This window comes from Triticum aestivum, chromosome 2D (assembly GCF_018294505.1).
Source record: "Triticum aestivum cultivar Chinese Spring chromosome 2D, IWGSC CS RefSeq v2.1, whole genome shotgun sequence".
In the NCBI taxonomy this organism is placed as follows: Eukaryota; Viridiplantae; Streptophyta; class Magnoliopsida; order Poales; family Poaceae; genus Triticum; species Triticum aestivum.
This window is the reverse complement of record NC_057799.1, coordinates 614,797,486-614,818,296: the sequence shown is the minus strand read 5'-3', so window position 1 is coordinate 614,818,296 and position 20,811 is coordinate 614,797,486. Positions and strand designations below refer to the sequence as shown.

The following is a 20,811-nucleotide window of genomic DNA, read 5'->3' as shown; positions in this document are numbered from 1 at the left end:
CACAAAATAGGAATAAATAAGGAGACAAAGGATCCCCTTGCCGTAGACCCCGTGATGGGGTGAACATCCTGGACAAACCACCATTCAATTTTACCACAAAGTTGGCTGATGTCACACACCTCATTATCATGGAGATCCATGCGTTGTCAAATCCAAACTGTGCTAGCATTTGTTCAAGGAAAACCCACTCAATCCTATCGTATGCCTTCATCATATCCAATTTTACTGCACATAGGGGTTTCTTCCTCTTCCTCGTCCTCGTCCTGATAGCGTGCACACACTCATAAGCCACAAACACATTATCCATGATTAGCCTGCCCGGCACAAACGCACTTTGTTCCTCAGAGATCAGAATAGGAAGAATAGCTTTTAACCTGTTTGCTAACACCTTAGATGCAATCTTATATAAGACATTGCAAAGACTAATTAGGCGAAATTGCGAGAGTAACTCCGGTGAGTTAACTTTCGGTATCATTACAATTACAGTCGCATTAAACGCATCTGGTGCTGCCATTCCCGCAAGAAAATCACGGACAACTCTACACACCTCTTCCTTCACCAACGACCAGTGTCGTTGATAGAATAGTGCAGGTAGCCCATCCGGACCCGGAGCCTTTGTTGGGCCCATCTAGAACAAAGCAGTCTCAATCTCCTCTTCTGTGATGGGTGCCACTAGTTTTTGGTTCATGCTCTCCGTAACTATACTTGGCATATTATTCAACAAAGCTTGAGCACCCACCGATCCTTCAGACGTGAATAAATTCTCATAGAACTTCGCTGCCATCTCTCGCATATCCTCATCTATCATGCACTTCGATCCATCCTCCTGGATTAGCGCTCGGACTGTGTTTTTTCTCTTTCTGTGAGAAGCCCTTGCCTGAAAATACTTTGTGTTCATGTCTCCTGCCGCTAGCCAGTCCACACGCGAACTTTGTCGTTGCATCACCTCCTCCCGCGCATAAACCTCACGGAGTTGTTCTTCAATGTCCCTAATTTTCGTTGAGTATCCCGTCCGCAATGATCTGAATTTTGCATCATTAAGTTGCACTTTCAGTTGCTTTATCTGGTTTCCTATCTGACCTTTGTATTGTAGGATTGGTTCTCAAAGTTCCTATGCGACCCTTTTCTTTTCTACATATTTGGAGAATTTTAAACAATTGTCCAAACCAAATGTTTTCACTTAATCTGAGAATGCAATGCAACATGTATCTAAATTACTGTAAAACATCCAAACAACTACATTGTACAATTATTGGGTTTTACAATCATGTAGAAATCTATACAAGACATGACTTGCAATTCCTGCACTTTTTCTATGTGTATGTTTCTCATATCATGTGTTCTGAATCGGGCCTTAGGGCGTTTTGCTTCACAAGATTCACAGACCACATGAATAAAAAAAGTGCAAGATTAGAGTGTCATGTCTTTTTGAATCCTATGGGATTGGCAAAATACGTGAATTTGCATCAACAAGTGTCTGGCATCACATGGGAAGAAAAAACAACGAATTGAAACGAGAGAATTGAAAGGATGAAATTTTCCTCAAGAACATAGTTTAATGCAATCCTTAGAAGAAGAAAAACATAACAATTTCAATATTCAACTCAGATAAATGTGCATATAAAAAGTTTCCGAGGATCGAATCCGCAAGCAATCCTATGAGTTCCTTTGAATCAAACGAGCCCTTATGATTTGTTCAGATAGCCCACTGGTTTGAATCAGAGCACAACCCCTCCCTATCCTCATGGGTCAACCACGATTAGTGTTTGACAACAGTCCAGATTATGTGTGCATTACGTTAAACCACACAGTTCAATCCGGACATATTCCCTCCCAACCCCTTTTCAATCAGGGTTGAAAATATCATCCTCCTCCTAGAACCAGGGCCGACCCGTAGGCCAAATAAATAGGGCGATTGTCCCATCCCCGATGAGCGAGAAGCCACTACCAAGTGTGTAGTGATCCCTATATTATTTGTTTCTATTTATTACGCTCAAAATTCCAGTGAATATGCAGGGTAAACCCCAATTTTGTGAACTAAGTATGCACTAGTAAACATCACATAGAAATAAATCAATGGTCGTCGGCAACTATTTTTCGATAGGCTGATAGTCGCTCTCCGATGAACTCCCTATAAGTTGTACTGAATACTATATTGGCTACGGCAATGCAATTTCAATGAAGAACAGCCCAAACACACGTCATCAATAAGTTATTAAACCCACTGTTATATGCAAGACACATTTGACCCCCAAAAAATAAAACAATATGCTAATGATGGGACGATAATATCCTTTTATACACCATCTATACTCTAGATTTTTTAATTTGGTAATCCTAAACTAGAAACACCTATCAACGTATACTTATTCCATACAGTTTATAGAACTCTACCAAGATACTTAAGGATACACAAAAGACATATACACCATATTCATGCCCGTGACACAAAATTATCTTATGAGATAAGTGAATTTTTCTTATGTTTTTTCTCACATTTTAAGTGTATTCTTAAAGATCTTTTTAAAGCGTGATGTAGTCAAATTAAAAATAATATGTAACTTTTTGTCACAAAACATACTTAAATTTAGAACAACATATTAGTTCTATTATACATTGATAAAAATACATTAGGACAACTAGAACATATATGATTTTTTAGTATAAATAATTATATTTATTTCGAGTGCCAACAATTTGTATGGAACAACCCAGAAATAGTGCACAAATAAACAAAATGGTTCGTTGTTCGTGAGAGTGAGAGGCAAAAGTGATATTGTGTAGGTACAATGAAAGGGATGACAAATGTGCAACCAATCAAAGAAGTCGACAGACACGCAACCATCGTGTTTTTCTGCCAACTAACTCTTCCTCCGCATCCCTATACTATCATCAAATTCGGACTAGCGTTCTTGCAATATTTTCGACGGCATCGTCAGAAAAAACTAGGGCACGATCTGGACGCACGTAGCGGACGCTAACTCCACAACTAATAGTGTTGTTTTTATGGTTACATTGTCATGTTGGAGGCAGAATAACTCTTCACACCCTATTATATAGCATTGGTTAAGGGAGAATTATTTTGGCGAGGTTACCTAGTGGGCTTCGAGTTCCACGATTCGATTTTGTTGTAACGAGCAGCTCTGACCAAAATTTGTTGCTGCTTTTGATATAGTTTAGTCTTTTTTTCTTCATCAATGTTGTGTGCTGAGATTTAGATTGGGATGAAAAGCCACTTGAAACAATCCAATATTTCTATCTTCGGTGTTTTCAACATAAATATAGTTATATATTGAATGGTTCATTGCCCTTGTTATCATATGTAGGGTCCTCTTTATCAATTTTTGTCTTGCACAGTGTCGTAAACGTATATTTAAATAAGTTATTTTCAACATATATGATGAACAACTAATAATTTAATTGATCTATACAATAGCTATTTTCAACATGCATGCGCAGGGGAGGGCAAAAGCGCTGATTTTTCATGCCATTATACAAAGTCATAAGGGGGTTTTCTTTCATTAAACATAACTGTGATATGTCATCGTTGCAAGTATCTACGACAACTAGAAGAGGCTGATATAACCTAGTATGACTTGTTGTTAAAGTTCACATGACAATATATGTATTGAACCTTTCTCCTTTTTAGCTTTCTTAGGATTACAACAAAGTTAGAGGGCTTCATTAGTCTACATGTTCGGTAATATTTGGTCATACGTTAGGACCCACCCCTCTGTGCTCTCAAGTGTTACTCATGATCATTGATGTAATTCTTTGACCCTATGGTTGTATAACATTTACCTTGCCCTTAATGTGTATTTCTAATGTTAATGATACTTTATGCTTAGTTGCAAAGAAAATAGAGAACAAATAATTTAAGAATTGTTTTCAACAAACATTTTTTTGTTTGTAGGGATTTTGATGATTGAAATATGATCTAAAGGCAATAATAAAGTATTAATGTATTTCCATGTTCATAATTAATGTTTATTTTTGTGCTATAATTGAATGGTTGTGAAATATGAGATTCAGAGCAATAGGTTGCATGTGTGGGAACATAAACACCAAGTAGATCTTCTGTCTCGCCTCTAAGACTAACTCATGTATTGAATGATGATTTTGTTTTTGTGACCATATGACAATGATACAATAGCAAGGTGGCTGGCAATAATTAGGAGAACAATGGTATTGGACAAACCCAACTTATGCTATACTGCGAGATCCCATTTTCACTTTTGTTATATTAATTATCGTGTCGTGTGTTAACATATAGTCACATTCTTGGAACATGAGAATGTCGTGTACCTTCATACCGGATGGTCAGTTTGGGGTTGCCAAACTTTACCCCTAAATGGATGATCATAATGATAATTTTCCGGTACATCAGAAAAGTATCCCAAGGGACTCTATAGTTCAAGACTGACTTTTGATCCTCCAACGATGGAGAGATGCTCTCCAGGCCCACTCGGTACTAAGATATTCATCATCGTCTGGCCCGACACTGTGTGATATGATCACAGGGATACCAGAATACGAAAACGAGAAAAGAGAACGAAACTTGTAACAAGGATAACTTGGTATCGTGATCAAGTAGTTGCTTCATGAGGATACCGATAAAGTCTTACCTCGGGTTTTGTTATGTATCGTGAAGCAAAGGGAATTGTGTATTCAAACAAAATGTATGCTCGATAAACATCTTTGTGTGTATGTGGGAATTAATATGGGTGTCCAGACCCAGTTGCTGATTCTTGACATGTCCACATATTCTCGAACCTACAAGGTCACATGCTTATTGGTTTACATTTTTATAGAGTACTAACAGGTATTAGGAGTATGAGAAAAATGTATTGAAATTGTTTCAGATAATACCGGAAATGTTCTGGCGGTATTGGGAGTGTCCCAGAGGTACCCTTGAAGGCCCGAGAAGGTTCAAGTGCCCCGAGTAGGTTGCCTCCTTGACTGGCCCAATGCATGACAGAAAACGTGACCTACTGTGATAAACACACCCATCTCAAAGTTGTGTTTTCAATCAATCTATTAACCACCCACAAAATGTCATGAATAGTTCTAGAGATCGTACTACAACCACACCATATGATATGTATCGTTCAAGTTTTAAACATTATCGTTTTACCTATGTAATCAAACGTTATTCCAACATTCAATCCTATGAATTAATAAGTATATTACGCTGTTCAAGTCTAATATGTATGTGGATGCTCGAGGTTGGAGCGGCCTCAACACGCCATGCTTGCGGCCATTGTGTGCTCCTCTTGCGATTGTGGCCGGTGCAAGATCAGGGTTGAGGCGTCATGCAAGCGCTTGCATCGCGTGCAGTGCCACGATGTAGTTACGTACACATTAGTAATGCAAACCGCCATGCGGATATTCCCGACTGGCTAGTCCCATTTATTCGTGCCATTAACTGTGTCAATTCAACCTTTCGATCTCCCCACAACCCCAACAACCACACCCACTAAAACACTCCGCATAGAGGAGCTAGTCTTCTACAATGTCGATCCCAGGGACGAACGCTTATGACCAATTCATAGAGGAGTTCACCATGCCATACCACGGCAGGCCCAGCCTCACGGTGGTGTACACCAATGAGCCGCACTGGGTGGACCGTTCATCACCAAGTTCGAGCGGTTCCTGAGGGAGGACAAGTACAAGGTCGTCGGTTTCGACCCTCGAGTACACATGCGGGCATGTTGTGCATGATTAGTAGGTCGTCGTCGCCCAGTTGTGTGTGCATCAGAATGGTCTCACGAGGCCTGGTGATGCTGTCATCAGGTTTGTCAATAGCCCTGATTACGAATTCGCTGCGGTGGACATCTCCTACCCGAATCTCGTCAACATCCAGAAGAAATACAAGATCATCGACAACGAAAAGAAGCAGGACTCCCTGGCTGACCTCGCCGCGGTCATCATCGACCCTTCTACGCCAACATGAAAGATGACATCAAGAATAGGAATGTCTCGCACTCTGTTTGGGAGGACAGACTGAACACATATCACGTCACCTACGCGGACATGGACTCCTATGCATACCGGGTTTTTTTTTGCGGTGTATGTACATGCATACCGTTGACATGAGGATGTGCCTCCTTCCCCTTCTTGGCGAGGGGGCACGCAACAACAGCCGCAACGGAGTAATTCTGCAACGAGATGTGCAATGTGATGCTTAGTTTACTCGTGTAATGGATATTCAGTTCATCTGTGCAGTTATGTTTTATAAGTATATATTTCAGTTCTGTAAATAGAGCATGTTGTCATTGTGCAGACAGAGCAAGTCACATTGCACACGATTCACCTAAAGAACACGCGTGCGATGTTTACCACCATCGCACACGGTTCCTTCAATTAAATCGTCTGTGATACTTCACACGCACGATGGACAGATTATGCAACATCTGTGATGCTCCAAGTCGTCCCAGACAAAATAGATAAAAGATAAGATAGGATATGGAATTAAGATACCGGGAAATGAGACAGAGATGACCTAAAATCGAAACTGAAGATGAGAGGGTAGCCACAAGAGCGCTGTTGCCGTGTCAAGGAACAAGCGACCAAACCCTCGTCCGTCCGTTTCTTTCACCGAGTTGACCAGCGAGCCTCACGCCCCCGAGCAAGGGAGGCCCTGTGCCCGCAGCCGGTATCCTCACCAGCGGTGACGGCACCCCACACCAGCATCACTGCCCGGGGAGCAGTAAAATAAAAGAGCAACAGGCCAGTGAGGAGACGCATGGCCCAGCGCGCAGAGAGAGAGAGAGAGAGAGAGAGACGGGTGCAAAGTGGGGGAGTCGTGTGGCACGGCACGCAGCGACCTCTGTCCGTGCGCGTGACGGATTCCTCTGGGCTCTGGCTGCAGGGGCCCCGTGGTGGCCATGTCATGTGCCCCGCCCCCGCCACATCCACCGCCACGTCTCCCGTCGCCTTTCGCCCCCTGATCGACGCCGCCTGCCACCGCCTGCACGGCTCCTCGTGGCCTCCTGTCCTGACCTCATCCTCCAACCGGACGCTCTGCGCCCTATGACGGCACGGCAGGCGCTAGCCTTTGACCGTCCCACCGCCGGGAAAAAGTCACAGTGCTCGCCCGCCGTCCAATGACCTGTACCCGCATGGACGGACGCGGGACGTGCATTGGCCGATGGCCCATAGCCGGCGTGCCCGCGGTACATGCAAGTACGTACGAGGCCAGCACCCACGTTTCGTTCCCCTGCGCGGCGCGGTTCAGACCCCGTGAACAATGGCACGTACCGGCCGGTTTGCATGGTCTTTCTTGGCCGCTCATGCACGATCAAATCATGCGGTTACCGACCGAAACCGCGGACGCGACCGCAGTTTGCTACTACACACGGTACGTGACGCTCCTCTTGAACATGTTTACAGCCAATCTCGTAAGAGACTCGCCCGCAAAAAAATAAATAAAAATCTCGTAGTAGTCTCACAGAAAAGGCAATCTCTTCAAAATGATCCTGCCACCCGACTACAGGGGCCTAAACTTTGGCCGCAAAGGCGGAAGATCAATCAGATGCAGGACTATAGTGATGTTGTGAGCTTCCTGTTACTTTACTGGTGATCAGCTAGGGCTAATGATGCTGTGAGCGATGCAATTAAGTGTCACAGCCGTGCTTGCTGCTGCCAGGGAAAGATAATGATGGCGGCTGACGATGACGAAAGAAGAAAGTTACGCTCCCCTACCGCCAGTACACATGCACGCTTGCTAAAATAATGCTGTCACCACGTGGGCAGAAGTGCCTTTTACACTAGATTAATCGGCGCCTTTCGTAAAATCAAGTGTGAACCTGGACTTTGACAGTCATGGACAGCAAACTAACTCTGTATATGCTGGCAATAGAAAACATCACATGTCTCTGATCGCCCGAATATACTACTACAAATTACTCCTCCTACCTAGATTACCACTGATGAACAACCTGAGCACTCGTCCGTTCTACCGCTGGCTGTTGGGACAAAATAAGGCAGCGGCCGCTTTCGTGATAATGGGGATCTTTGAAACATCTGCGAAAGCAAAAGCTTGACACAACACCAGGCCTACTGCTTGATGGCGATCTTCTTTGACCGCCCACCCATGCATATCTTCATGGACGCACGTCCATGGAGTCGCGCCTATGATTTGGTTGCCGTCGACCCAGATGTTGACGTGCATCCTCTGCTGCCGCCCTCCAGATACCACTCCCAACGAACCAATCTGTAACGAACGGCTGGTGTGTATGTCCAAAATGTTGTCTAGGATAACGTATTTTCTTTACTGTCAGGTGCTATCAAGCAAAAAAGTGTACTGGAAATTAAGAGTGTGGCCTGTTACCAAGAGTCTGGACCTGTAATCCAAGTTTCTAGTCTACACATCCAATCGATCGAAGGCAAAAGGAAAGGTAGTACGTTCTTTCAAGGAAAAGAAAAAGGAAATGTACTACTACTCCACTGTAGCACTACTAGATTAAACAATAGCCACCTGTGACGAAGGTACTTGGAGGATCGCTTTGGTAGCATGGGCAGATTGCGGACATGATTGGCCCCGTCAGAGCGATGCCAGTTTTCACTCCCACAAAATTTCCAACTCACCAAGTGTCCAGGTGAATACAATACGTTCTGCACACTTTGACTAGTGCTCCTCGACGCACTAAACAGACAAGTAGCAGCGTATAATCGCCAGTCAGTCAGTCAGTGCCTCGCATGTTTACGAGCGGAGCTACTGATACGCTTTACAGGGGAAGACACATGCGCCTGAGAAAAGCCGGGGAGTTTTGGGCTCTTTTCAGCTCACCAAAGTGCGGAGCCGGGACTAAAGAAAAGGCTGCGCCACTGGCACACGACGGTCGTGCTCCGTGGGCGTGCGCCCTGCCCGGCACACGACGCCCTGTCTCCCCGCCGTCGGATGGCGCCGACGCATGCGACAGCGGCCGTGCCGTGCACCGGCGGGATCCAGTCGAACGCCCGTGCATGCGCCGCGCTCACCGCCACGACGGCGACGGCGACGGTGACCGTGCCGTGCCGCATTTTCTCTCGGCGGAATCATATCGGGCGCCCGTGCGCTCGGTTTCCGCATGCTCCAAAGCCGTGCGCATCGACCGGGAGGCAGGCTCAGATAAACTCACATGCCGCGAGCTTCCAGCTCGTCCCCGCTGTTGGGGATTACGGCGAAAAGGATGCGCGTTTTGGCGCGCTGTAATGTAATGCCCTGCGCTGCTCCTTTTAGAACATACACATGGGCTGATCACTGGTGTCCACATGGGCTGATCACTGGTGTGTGGACGCACGCCTTGGACGGTTTCTGAGCAAGTTGAGGAATGTTGAGACATTTTTTGTTTAAAATTCACGTGTACAGCGGGCTATGTACATGGACGTACGATCGATCTCCTTAACAAAGCAGGTTACTAATGGCGTGCTTTTGTTATTGTATCCTAGCTTTAAAGCAATTCTATCCATGATTAGAGCCTGTGGGACGCATGATCCCTCCCTCGCCGGGCCTGAATGCTAAACTATGATGCTTTCGAAGCTGGTCCCTGCGATTCATGTCCATGATTAAGGTTGGCTACTGTAGCTAATAGCTAAGCTAGGGAGGCGAATCTGCTTAGGAAGCTGCCCGGCCCTGCGACAGTGTGTTGCATGCAACGCTCCAACCACTGGCCGCCTCTCAGCATATGCTTAGCGGACGGAAAAGGTTAGGGGAAAGCAAACAAGGCTCCGAGCTGTGTGACACCGGCGCTAAACCTGAGCGCACACACTTCCCACCACTAGCTAACTCTAGCATCTGCGCTGGTCCGCTAGACCCAACCACTCCTGCAAAAATTACCGCCTCTGCAGTTTACGCGGCAGGCCGGTCGAGGTCGTCTGCACTGCCATGAACGAAGAAGGAAAAATCCGAAGGAAAAAAGTCCCGTCGAACGGATTCATGCATGTGTTCCGATCCAAGCAGATACGATGCCTCACAGATCACATCATCACGTAACCACGAAGCATAGCAATGCTTTCCTCGCTAGCCCAGCGGATAGCGCCGTGTGCCGGTCGGTGTGGGGTTTTCACTGTGCGTGCGTGCACGGGACGGTTCGGGCCAGGCACGTCGTGCGCGTCCGATCTGCCGGGGCGGTTCCGTGCTGGGCACAACGGTGAGGGGGGCGGGGCACCACCCCGAATGATTGTGCCTTTCCGCCCTCTCTCTCCGTCTTTCCATCGACAGCAGACAGAGCGACGAGACTGAGAGGTGGAGAAAGTGGCGTAGAGTAGAGTAGACAGTGGAGTGGAGAGTAGAGCGAACCATGAGCGAATGATTGACGGCGCTGTTGGACGCGACGCGTCCCTGTCCCTGCGCCTCCTGTCCGTGCGTCCGTCAGTCCGTCCTCGGATTCAGGTCAGGATCCACAGCTCGCTCTCCAGTCTTTCTCCTGTGCCGTTTCTGCACGTAAGGTGGCGCCACTGTTGGATCGGCGCCCCCAGAGATTCTCATTTCGTGGCCGGCCGGCAGCCATGGCGAGCTTCATTATCTGCTGATTAAGCTCGCTAACCCCTGTCGGTGAGCGAGACCGTGCAACGGCAGCAGCTGTTCTGCTCACTGTTCTCTGTCTCGGTCCGCGGACTGTTGCCTGCGGATCACTCGGAATGGATCCACTGCTCGTGCATGCTCGCTGTCAAGCGTGCGTGACATGCCCTACAGGAAATCAGGAACAGCGTCTCCTCTGTAGGTCTGTGCGTGTGCGTGGGAAGATGCTGGATGCAGAGTCGATGCATGTAGCATTTCTGAATCTCTGAATGGCCGGAGGAAGAACGAGATTATTGTGGAGTATCAGTGGCACTGCATTTCTGAATCTCTGAACGGCGTAAGAAGAACATTATTATTCAAGATTATCGGTGGCAAACTGGCAACTAGCTGAAAGAGCCATGATCGCCGATAAGTATTAAGTACATACGCGTTGTGTTAAGGACAGAACCGGGGGTTCAGTTCAGATCGATGAGAAAAAACTACGGAAACCAGCAGGCAGGGATGGATCGCAGAAGAAAAACATGTGCATGCATTCATCTCCGCGACGACAAGCGTGGCGCCTGTACTGCACCTCTGCGGGATCTTGTCACTCTGCGGTCTGCGCATCTTTATCGTGCATGGCACGTACCGCCATTAAAACACGGCTGTGGGTCCGTACCGCGGAGACTGTTGCGGAGCAGCGGCGGCGGCAGAGGCCAAAACAGGCGACGAGACGATACAACTGCGAGTCTCAAGGACAAGTTATGAATGCAAATGCAGGTACGCAGTGCAGTGCAATTGCAACTGCAACTGCCTCGGCGCCTCGCTGTTCAACGATCGCTCCACCCGAGCGTCATTAATAACTTGGACGCATCGGGCCAATATCAGGCCTTGGATGGCTGCATGGATGCGTGCGAGGCAGGCACGGGTACTTGCGTTGTGTTTATCGCTTGTTCACATGAGCACCCAGTTTAGAATCAGATAAAAATGGCCCTGTTTGGATACTCTAACTCGGTTAGAGGTTAGAGTTAGATTCTAACCCTGAACTAACTCTAACTAAAAAGGTGTTTGGATGAAAGGGTTAAATTAACAGTAAATGCTCTTTCTCAATCATTTGGCTACTTTGGACACTATTTCCTGCCGGATTTGGCAGAGCGGAGCAAGCCCTGGCCGAGGCAGACGGGGACGCGCCCGGCAAGGAGCCGCACTGGCCTCTCGCGCAGCCCGCCGACCGAATCCGCCGTCCCTGCGCAAGGAGTCGCGCTGACCGAGGCCGACGGGGACGGGCCACGCATGGAGCCGCGACTACTTATCGGCGGGCGGACGGGCGACGAGGGGGTTGGAACGGGGGGATAGGGCGAGGCTGGTTACCGGCAGTGGACGGGAGCGCGTATACGGCAAGGCGCCTTCACGGGCTATGCGAGAGGGGGGAGGGAGAGGGCGAGAAGTTTCGAGGAAGTGGGGAGGGATCTGCTGCGGGGAGATCAAGAGAAAAATGTGTTTTTTAGTGGTCCCAGGAAAAACTAACCCAAATAAGCACCTTTTGGATGGGTTAAATTTTTTGGGTGCGTTAGATCCATCTAACCCAAACTAACCCTCCCGTTTGGATATTTTTGAATTAGTTGAGTCCAAACTAACCCAAACTAACTCTAACTCATTGAACCAAACAGGGCCAATGTTGGAGCAGTAAAATACAGTCCACAATACTGTATTCATCTAGTTCACTTAACAGTCTACGCGGGGCAAAATGAAAAGGGTTTGCCCACTTCTCGTTGCAGTCTACGCACGATACAATCTACACGTAACATTATGCGTAACAGTCCAGGGCATCTTCAACGCCGACTCTTAAAATGGACACTGTATTTCGCAGACACTTGTGCAGAAGCTGACAATCCAACCCTATCCCTTAAATGTCCGCTCCAGTATTTTTTAATCCACAACACTCAAAATAATTATGAAAAACAGTAACCAAATATCCATAGTACAACATAATTCAAATATAAATATTACGTGTGAGATTATTCGATGTCCAACAAGTCTATAGAATTCATCGATCCCAAATTCAAAGATCCTCCAGTCGGAATGGACATAGGTTGTGCCACATATACTGCCCCTCGAGCTTCGTCCAACAATGTGTGTGCGTGAATGACCTGCGCGCGATCCTGTAGACTGTAGTACCGCACTACAACATGTAGAACAACGTTGGGTGAATGAATGAATTAACCAATATGTAGAGCAACATGAAGCAAAACTTACGATTTCCAAGATTAACGAGTCCAATGACCACATTGTCTTCACTCAGTGAATCACACCTCAAACCTCCATAACGGAGTTGCAGATGATGTACAATCAATGCATTAGCGACTTCATATTGGGCTCATGGATGACGTGCATGTCTTAGGGTGTGACATGCTTTTGCTCATGAAATGAAGCATTCACGCGGTGCCAAAAAGGTCGAGCCTGTTTGCCCCATGCCTACAAAGTCCACCGATACGACCAACCACGCATCACAAACCAACTCATTATTGATCACCGAGTAACCCACCATTGAATTGCTCTAGAAACATCAAAAAGTTCAACAAAATAGCGCAATGTATTTGACCGAACACCTGCAGGGTGTGGTCACTGACATGGGCGGCGTCGACAGGGGTGACGGAGGGTACCTGGTTGTAGAGGGATCCTGTGGACGGTGCCGTAGTCCAAGACAAGAAGGCGTGTGGGTGGGGACTAAGGATGTCCGAGGATGCCTGGGCGGCGGCCGGAGAGGTACAACGGCGACGTCGGACGAGGGTGGTGCGGATGCAAGGCAAGTGGTGAGCAGGGGTGGAGTGGAAGAAAAGTGGACCGCGGGAGGGATTTGAGTGGGTAGGGGGTGTTGGAATCTCAGCTGTCCGGACTCCTGCACCCTCCCCCCAATTTATCTCCGCTTAGCGGGAAAGCGACAATCGGACCGGTCTGCGGACCGAAGGGGTACCGTGTCGGATGGCAAATTGCGTCCGGACCACTCGGTCCAAATGGTTGCAGGTGGTTTGAGGACCGGTGTTAGAGATGCCCTTATAGACTTTGCATTTCGATGGCCAAGCGTTGCCCACATCTCGTTTGTGCCAAGGGTGCACAGGGGATGTTGTTTCAGGGTAGGGCTGCTCGCGTCACCGGCGATGGAGGCAACAAACAAATATGTTAGGGGGCTCTTAGATTTCAGGACTTAGAAAGACAGGAGTGTAAAATACGTAGGATTACAATGTCATGTCCATTTGAATCCTACAAGAAATATCATCTGTTTAGTTGAACATACAAAATATACTGTTCTTTCCAAGAGGTTTCATTGGATGCTAAAAAACTATGAAATGTCCTACAGAGGATTTCTTATGGAAAAATCTCATATACTTCAATTCTACAAATGAAATGACCAACTAGGAAAATTTCCCAAGGATTGTAATGTAATGTTGTTTTTCTGTAAAGGCGTGTTTGTGAAGACCCATGATACTTCTATGCCTTAGGATTATCAGAAAAAGAAACCAAAGTAAATTTTTTTCTAAGGATTTCAATCCAACAAAATTTCTACAAGAATTCAAAGAAAGAAGCCCTTTGTACAAAAAAGAAAAGAAAAGAAAAGAAAAGAAGCCCTGAGGAAAACGTTCGATCGCCGCCACGGCCTCGCGTACTCCACGACGCACAACCCGGCCCAGTCGGTCGGTACTCCGTTCACCACGGTCCATGCCCACTCCAACGCGGGCCCCCAGATATAACGACGCTCGACATCCCGGCCCACCGGCATCAATACAAGCCGCTTGAGAATTGACCCGCATTCACGCCCGCAAGATGCGAGCCCCACGAGCCAGCCTCACAGAGCCCGTCGGCCTTGGCCCCGAGCACACCCAGACCTGATCCCACTCACCACGGACCCACCTGTCGGCGCGCATCGATGCGGGCGCCGGGGCAGACGGACGGGAGCCAGTAAAGGCGGCCGGGCCCCAGGCCGCCATTTGGAGATGTTTTTTCTGGATCCCATCACCGCTCACGGCCCAGCCCTGGCGTTACCCTCCACGCCGTTTCAAATTAAGCACGCGATAAATATGTCACCGGGCCGGCGGTGACGCTACGGGCGGTGACCGGACGCCTGGCTAGCATAGCTTAGCGTAGCTGTGCGTGTGCGTGCCGTTTTGTTTTTGTTTTTGCTGCGCTCGCCGTTCCGCGTGGAGGCGTTTCGAAAAGTTGTTTCGTCACGGGCTTTTCTCCCCAGCCCAGTCAGTCCTGCAGCGCCGCGAGGGAGAGGAGAGATCGCCGGAGGGGCGGAGGGGATGGCGGCGGGGGCGGCGGCGAGCTTCGGGCTGATGGACAAGGCCTACTTCGTGGGGCGGGGCGAGATCCTCAGCTGGGTCAATGCCACGCTGCAGCTTTCCCTCAACAAGGTCGAGGAGGTCAGTCAGTCGGCCACGCTTGCTTCCGATCCCCCATTCCGGTCCCCCGTTCCCCGCGTTCCCCGCGTGCTAGACTGGCCTCGCTGTGTTGGACGGGGGAGTTCGTGGGTGGTGCGGCGTGGCTCGGCTCGGCTTTTGCAGGTGCTGATTTGGGGGCTTTGTTGGTCTGTTTCGATGCAGGCGGCGTCGGGGGCGGTGCAGTGCCAGCTGCTGGACATGGTTCACCCTGGGTTGGTGCCGATGCACAAGGTTAGGATGCGTTCTGCCCCGATTGATCTGTTCTCGAGCGCTGCGCTTAGGCGGCTCGGCTTGGATGGCTGCGATGCGAAGCTCATTTTGGGGGTGTTTTGCAGGTGAATTTCGATGCCAAGACGGAGTACGACATGATCCAGAACTACAAGATTCTCCAGGATGTGTTCAACAAGCTGCGGATAGGCAAGGTACGAGTGATTCTCCCGGCTTGGCTCTTGACCCGTGGATTTATCCGTGATTGTGTCTTGCATTTTGTCATCTGTGAAAGCAAAGGTGATCTGTCTGTACAGTAGTTCGGTTTATATATGCGGTGTGTGGGGATTCAATCTGGAACAGATGTGTGTAATTGATGTCAGCGTGTGGTATAGCCGCAAGATGATTCGATGACGGACTAAATTTGCTGTGCAGTACTCAAGTTATGCTCATTGTTGTGCACAGTGAGGAGGGATGTGGTTGAGATTAAGACCTGTGTTTTTGTGTATTGAAAGCTAATTTTCAAAGTTTGGTTGGGTGAAGTAGGCGTGTGATGACACATTACAAGGCAAAGTTTGGTGTTCTGTGGCTGTCTGTGTTCAGCACTTGACACTTGATATCAGGAAAGGCCTTGATAGTCTGGTGGTGGTTGTTGTTTTAATGAGTTGTGCTTTCTGAATGCTTTGTCGATTTTATGGCCTGTGTTTTAGCAACCTTAGCTAAGGGTGCTTCATCTCTGTACTTCAGCTTCTATTCTTATTACTATACGAGGTAATCTGTAGCATCGAACGTTCTATGTTGTGCTGATTGGTGGATGGATGCTTCTGCAGAATATTGAGGTCAACAAACTTGTTAAAGGACGGCCATTGGACAACTTGGAGTTTCTGCAATGGCTGAAAAGATATTGTGATTCTGTAAATGGTGGAATCATGAATGAGTATGTGCCATGGTTGTGTTAAATGCAAAGATACTGCAATTTGTCAGTAACTATTGAGTTGACAAGACTATTTTCTTGTTTTAGAAACTACAATCCTGTAGAAAGGAGGTCCAGGGGTTGCAAAGAGCGCAGCCACAAGGGTCCCACTAAGTCATCCAAATCACTTCAAGCCAACAGATTATCTAGTGCTAACTCAGCAGATGGAGGTGCCCTGAATTCTAATATTGATCTTGGTACTTGTCACATGTCTTTCTTCTAGTATACGTTTTTCTTTCTTTTTTAGTATGCAAGATCAGTTCCATGCTATTCTTAATAAATTGGTGATGCTCCTTGATAAAACGCAAAGGCATTAATTGAAGCTTGTCATCAGTTATCAGTTTATGGCTTTATGCTCATTTTTATGTGGAATAGTATAGAGGCTTTGTGCGACTTCGTTAAATATTTAAATGACTCTATGCTAACTCAATTACGCAGCTTCTCCAATTGGAAAAGTCTGTAATGCTGTTAACGAAGAGCATTACATGGAGCAGATTCAACAATTATCTGAGAAGGTAAGTAGTGTGTAACGTAAGGTGCTGTTTCATTTTTATAGTATCTTATACTGTGGTCTGTGGAAACACCCATGTATCTATACTGTAGACTGTTATATGAGTATGTCACTCCAGTTTTATTCGAAATTATATTGTTTAAAGTTATTTTTATATATAGCCATAAAACCTCAGTCTAGCTTCTGTTCACTATACCGGTGGAATTTGTAGAGTTCACCTTTGGCAGCTATAAATCTGGGCAAGTTGTATTATTGAGGATGATAAATTCATCTAGTTGGTGATGTTACTATATATACTGGATTGCAGATTGCAGATCTGAAGGTTTCTGTGGACAACACTGAGAAAGAAAGAGATTTCTACTTCTCAAAGCTGCGTGACATCGAGATATTATGTCAAAGACCTGAGTTGGAGCATCTACCGGTAAAACAAATATCTTTTGGAAATCTTAGAGCTCTGCATTTTTTAATTTTATTGTACTCATCTGCATTCAAGGGCATGAGTGTCTGAATTTCAGTTATTTTGACAAAGAAGCTTCTGAGGGACCCCCAAGTCAATGTGGTGTGTTTAATTCCTAATCAATACCACATTGTGTTAACATAGTCCCTTGTATTGCACTATTCATTGGCACTTTGATTACAGTACGAAAGATAGTTCTCTATCACACCGATCTTTAGAATATTTCTCACAGCTTAGGCAACAACAAATAATTTAGAGCAACATTGACATGGTATTGTTGTTTCATGTCCATGTTTGCATGACTATTATCTGGTTTGCTCTTCACACCTAATACTGGTCCGAACCTTTGGGCATGAATAACTTGGTTCATTCCAGTTGTAGCAACTTTGGTATTGGAAGTTTTGTATATTGCTATTACGATTCCTGCTTTGTATTATTTTGGGTTTGACTGTTAAGCATCACATTTTGTCTTGACAGATGACCAAAGGGATAAGGAAGATACTCTATGCGGCTGATGCGAAGGATTCATCATTACCCGAGGCTAATGAAATAATCACCAGGTCACCAGGCATGTTCTCAGTCTCAGATGAAGCAGAGTGACAAGTGCCACGGGACGCACCGTACCCTCCAAAACCTTTAGTGGAGAATTTTGTGGTTCTCCTACTATCAATCTGAGTAGCTCCTAATGTGTAAATTAGTAGAAAATAACACTTGGCATGGGGAACTGCTCATGGCCAGTCACCTGCAACTGTCTTCTGTTGTGGCACGGCTTATCGAAAGACAATTTTTCCTCTATGTAAGAACACGCGGCTAGTTATGATGCATATTCATGGATAACTCCACTCCTGTCCCCAATCCCCAGAGATTTGTTACTACATTGATTTTTGACAGCTCTTTACTTCTTTTCCTGCATTTGTGCTAGTGAGAATCACCAATCTTTTATGGGCGTCAATGCGCCAAAGTTTTCTTCATTTTCTTTATGTGAAGAAATGTATGCTACTTTAAATATTTTTTGATAGCTTCTCATCCTATCCCCAAAACCCAGAGATCTGTTACCATGTTGAACTTGGTCCTTTCGTTCTTTTAATGCTTTGTGTGCTAGTAATTCCTTTTCTACTTTGATGACAACTTGATAGTAAGGCTCAGTATTCAACTAGCTCTCTGTATAGGATTATTAATTTTAGAGTGGTCCAACCTGTTTATATTTCATGTTGTATTCATACTGTGTGTTCCCCCAGGCTACACATTTTCCTCCAGCTTTTAGTTAATAAAAAAACTTATGACTAAAGACCACTTGAAAAAGAGGAACACGACTAAACAGAAGATTGCCAATTTTGTTCTGAGCAAGAGTCTATCCAGCATTATTCTTTGGCTGTGTTGTTCCTACTGATATCTGGTCCGTCAATGCCTGTTTTTTCAAGGTTTCCATAGGCAATTCTTACGAATCTTTTGCCAGGTTCTGTATTACTAATAAGAAACACCCAGTGATTAACCTAGTTACTGCTGCTATGCAGTGGTGTGTTTTGAAATACAGGAATAGTATGATTTTCTGCTAACCTAAGTAACACTTGGCATAGGCAACTGCTCATGACCAGTCGCCTGCAACTGTCTTCTGTTGTGGCACGGTGGATCGAAAGACAATTTTCAGATGCATTCATGGATAACTTCTCATCCTGTCCCCAAAGAGATTGGTAGCATATTTCGCAGAAAATAGGAGATTCATAGCATGTCTTTTTTGACAACTGAGAACCATCGATACCTATTTGGGGGCCAAGGTGTTACAGCTGATATCACCCCTTAAATGCTTCCATGATACAACCATTCAAAAACCAATTTGAATGTTTCAAAAGAAATCTGTTTTTTGTGTCTGTATGTTCACAAGGTATGTGTCTACAACCCCCAAAAAATCAGATCCAAATTAGAAATACACATTGAAAAACAAAAATAACAAATATAGCATGAATAGTGCCTCAAAAAGAAAGAAAAAAAATTGTCACTTCACACCTGGATTTGTCTTTTTTTGTTTCCCAACATGCATACCAAATTGGACTTGAATTTTTTTAGAGGTTGTGGACACATTCCTTGTGAACATTCACATTTATTCCTGATTTTTTAAAAACATTATAAGTTGATTTTTCTTTAAATGAGAGCATGTGAGCATGTGGGAGTTGGCATCACTGAATATTCTCTCGGTGTCATAGCCAGTTTTCTAAAATTCCATATGATTTAATCATGAATAGATGTTTGACTGAAATCGTCGTGTCGATCACTTAAAGTTTCTCACTTCTCTTTTGTAGATTGAATTATGCGGTTGATTTTGCATTGAACGGTTAGAGCATCTCCAACAAGTCGCTTTTCATCTATGAAAAAATGTTTTAGGGAGAGTTCAACCAAAAAAAAACAGCTTGAACAGACCCCATAAATGCAAAAAAATTGAGGGGCCATATAATCAGCCTAACTTCCCCTCTATTTTTCAAAATAGAGTTTGTGAAGCTCTATTTTGTGATCTAGCTATGAGACTCCCTCTGTACCATGCAACTCTTAATCTCCCTAAACAGATTACCAAAAGGCGAGTTATAAGTGAAGCATTCGACATAGATGATAGAGCCGTCACCAAGTTCGATTGTACCAACATAGGGAGGCTATGATGGAAATATGCCCTAGAGGCAATAATAAAATGGTTATTATTATATTTCCTTATTCATGATAAAGGTTTATTATTCATGCTAGAATTGTATTGATCGGAAACTTAAATACATGTGTGGATAAATAGACAAAATACTATGTCCCTAGTGAGCCTCTAGTAGACTAGCTCGTTGATCAAAGATGGTTAAAGTTTCCTAACCATAGACATGAGTTGTCATTTGATAACGGGATCACATCATTAGGAGAATGATGTGATGGACAAGACCCATCCGTTAGCTTAGCATATGACCGTTCAGTTTATTGCTACTGCTTTCTTGAATGTCAAATACATGTTCCTTCGACCATGAGATCATGCAACTCCCGGATACAGGAGGAATGCCTTGTGTTCTATCAAACGTCACAACGTAACTGGGTGATCATAAAGATGCTCTACAGGTATCTCCGAAGGTGTTTGTTGAGTTGGCATGGATCGAGATTGGGATTTGTCACTCTGAGTATCAGAGAGGTATCTCTGGGCCCTCTCGGTAATACACATCATAAGAAGCTTGCAAGCAAAACTAAGGAGTTAGTTACGAGATGATGTATTACGGAACGAGTAAAGAGACTTGCCGGTAACGAGATTGAACTAGGTATTAAGATACGGACGATCGAATTTCGGGCAAGTAACATACCGATGGACAAAGGGAATTACGTATGTTGTCATAACGGTTCGACCGATAAAGATCTTCGTAGAATATGTAGGAACCAATATGGGCATCCAGGGCCCGCTATTGGTTACTGACGGGAGAGGGGTCTCGGTCATGTCTACATAGTTCTCGAACCCATAGGGTCCACACGCTTAACGTTCGTTGACGCTAGAGTAGTATTGGGATATTTGGTGAGTGGTAACGAAATGTTGTTCGGAGTCCCGGATGTCACGAGGAGTCTCGGAATGGTCGAGATGTAAAGATTTATATATGGGAAGTCATATTTTGGGTTCCGGAAAAAGGTGCAGTTTTTTCGGCATTGTACCAAGAAGCTTCCAGAAGGTTCCGGAGGATTCCGGAAGTTCACAAGTGGGTTCACCACGACCCAAGGGCTAGCATGGGCTGCGGG

The 20,811-nt window shown here is 45.6% G+C and overlaps 1 protein-coding gene across 2 annotated transcripts; it reads left to right on the top strand.

Moving 5' to 3' along the window:
• The first annotated feature begins 14,645 nt into the window (after positions 1 to 14,645).
• Positions 14,646 to 17,925, top strand: LOC123054974 (microtubule-associated protein RP/EB family member 1A). 2 transcript variants are annotated; one of them, XM_044478860.1, is made up of 8 exons: positions 14,646 to 14,904; positions 15,085 to 15,153; positions 15,258 to 15,344; positions 15,960 to 16,066; positions 16,151 to 16,272; positions 16,541 to 16,617; positions 16,921 to 17,034; positions 17,548 to 17,925. In XM_044478860.1, the coding sequence occupies exons 1-8, from the start codon at positions 14,785 to 14,787 to the stop codon at positions 17,668 to 17,670; spliced, it is 819 nt and encodes a 272-aa protein (XP_044334795.1). In that variant the 5' UTR covers positions 14,646 to 14,784; the 3' UTR covers positions 17,671 to 17,925. The 2 variants fall into 2 exon arrangements, with proteins under 2 accessions (XP_044334795.1, XP_044334794.1); XM_044478859.1 differs by having other exon boundaries at positions 14,647 to 14,904; positions 16,151 to 16,299.
• The last annotated feature ends 2,886 nt before the right edge of the window (positions 17,926 to 20,811 follow it).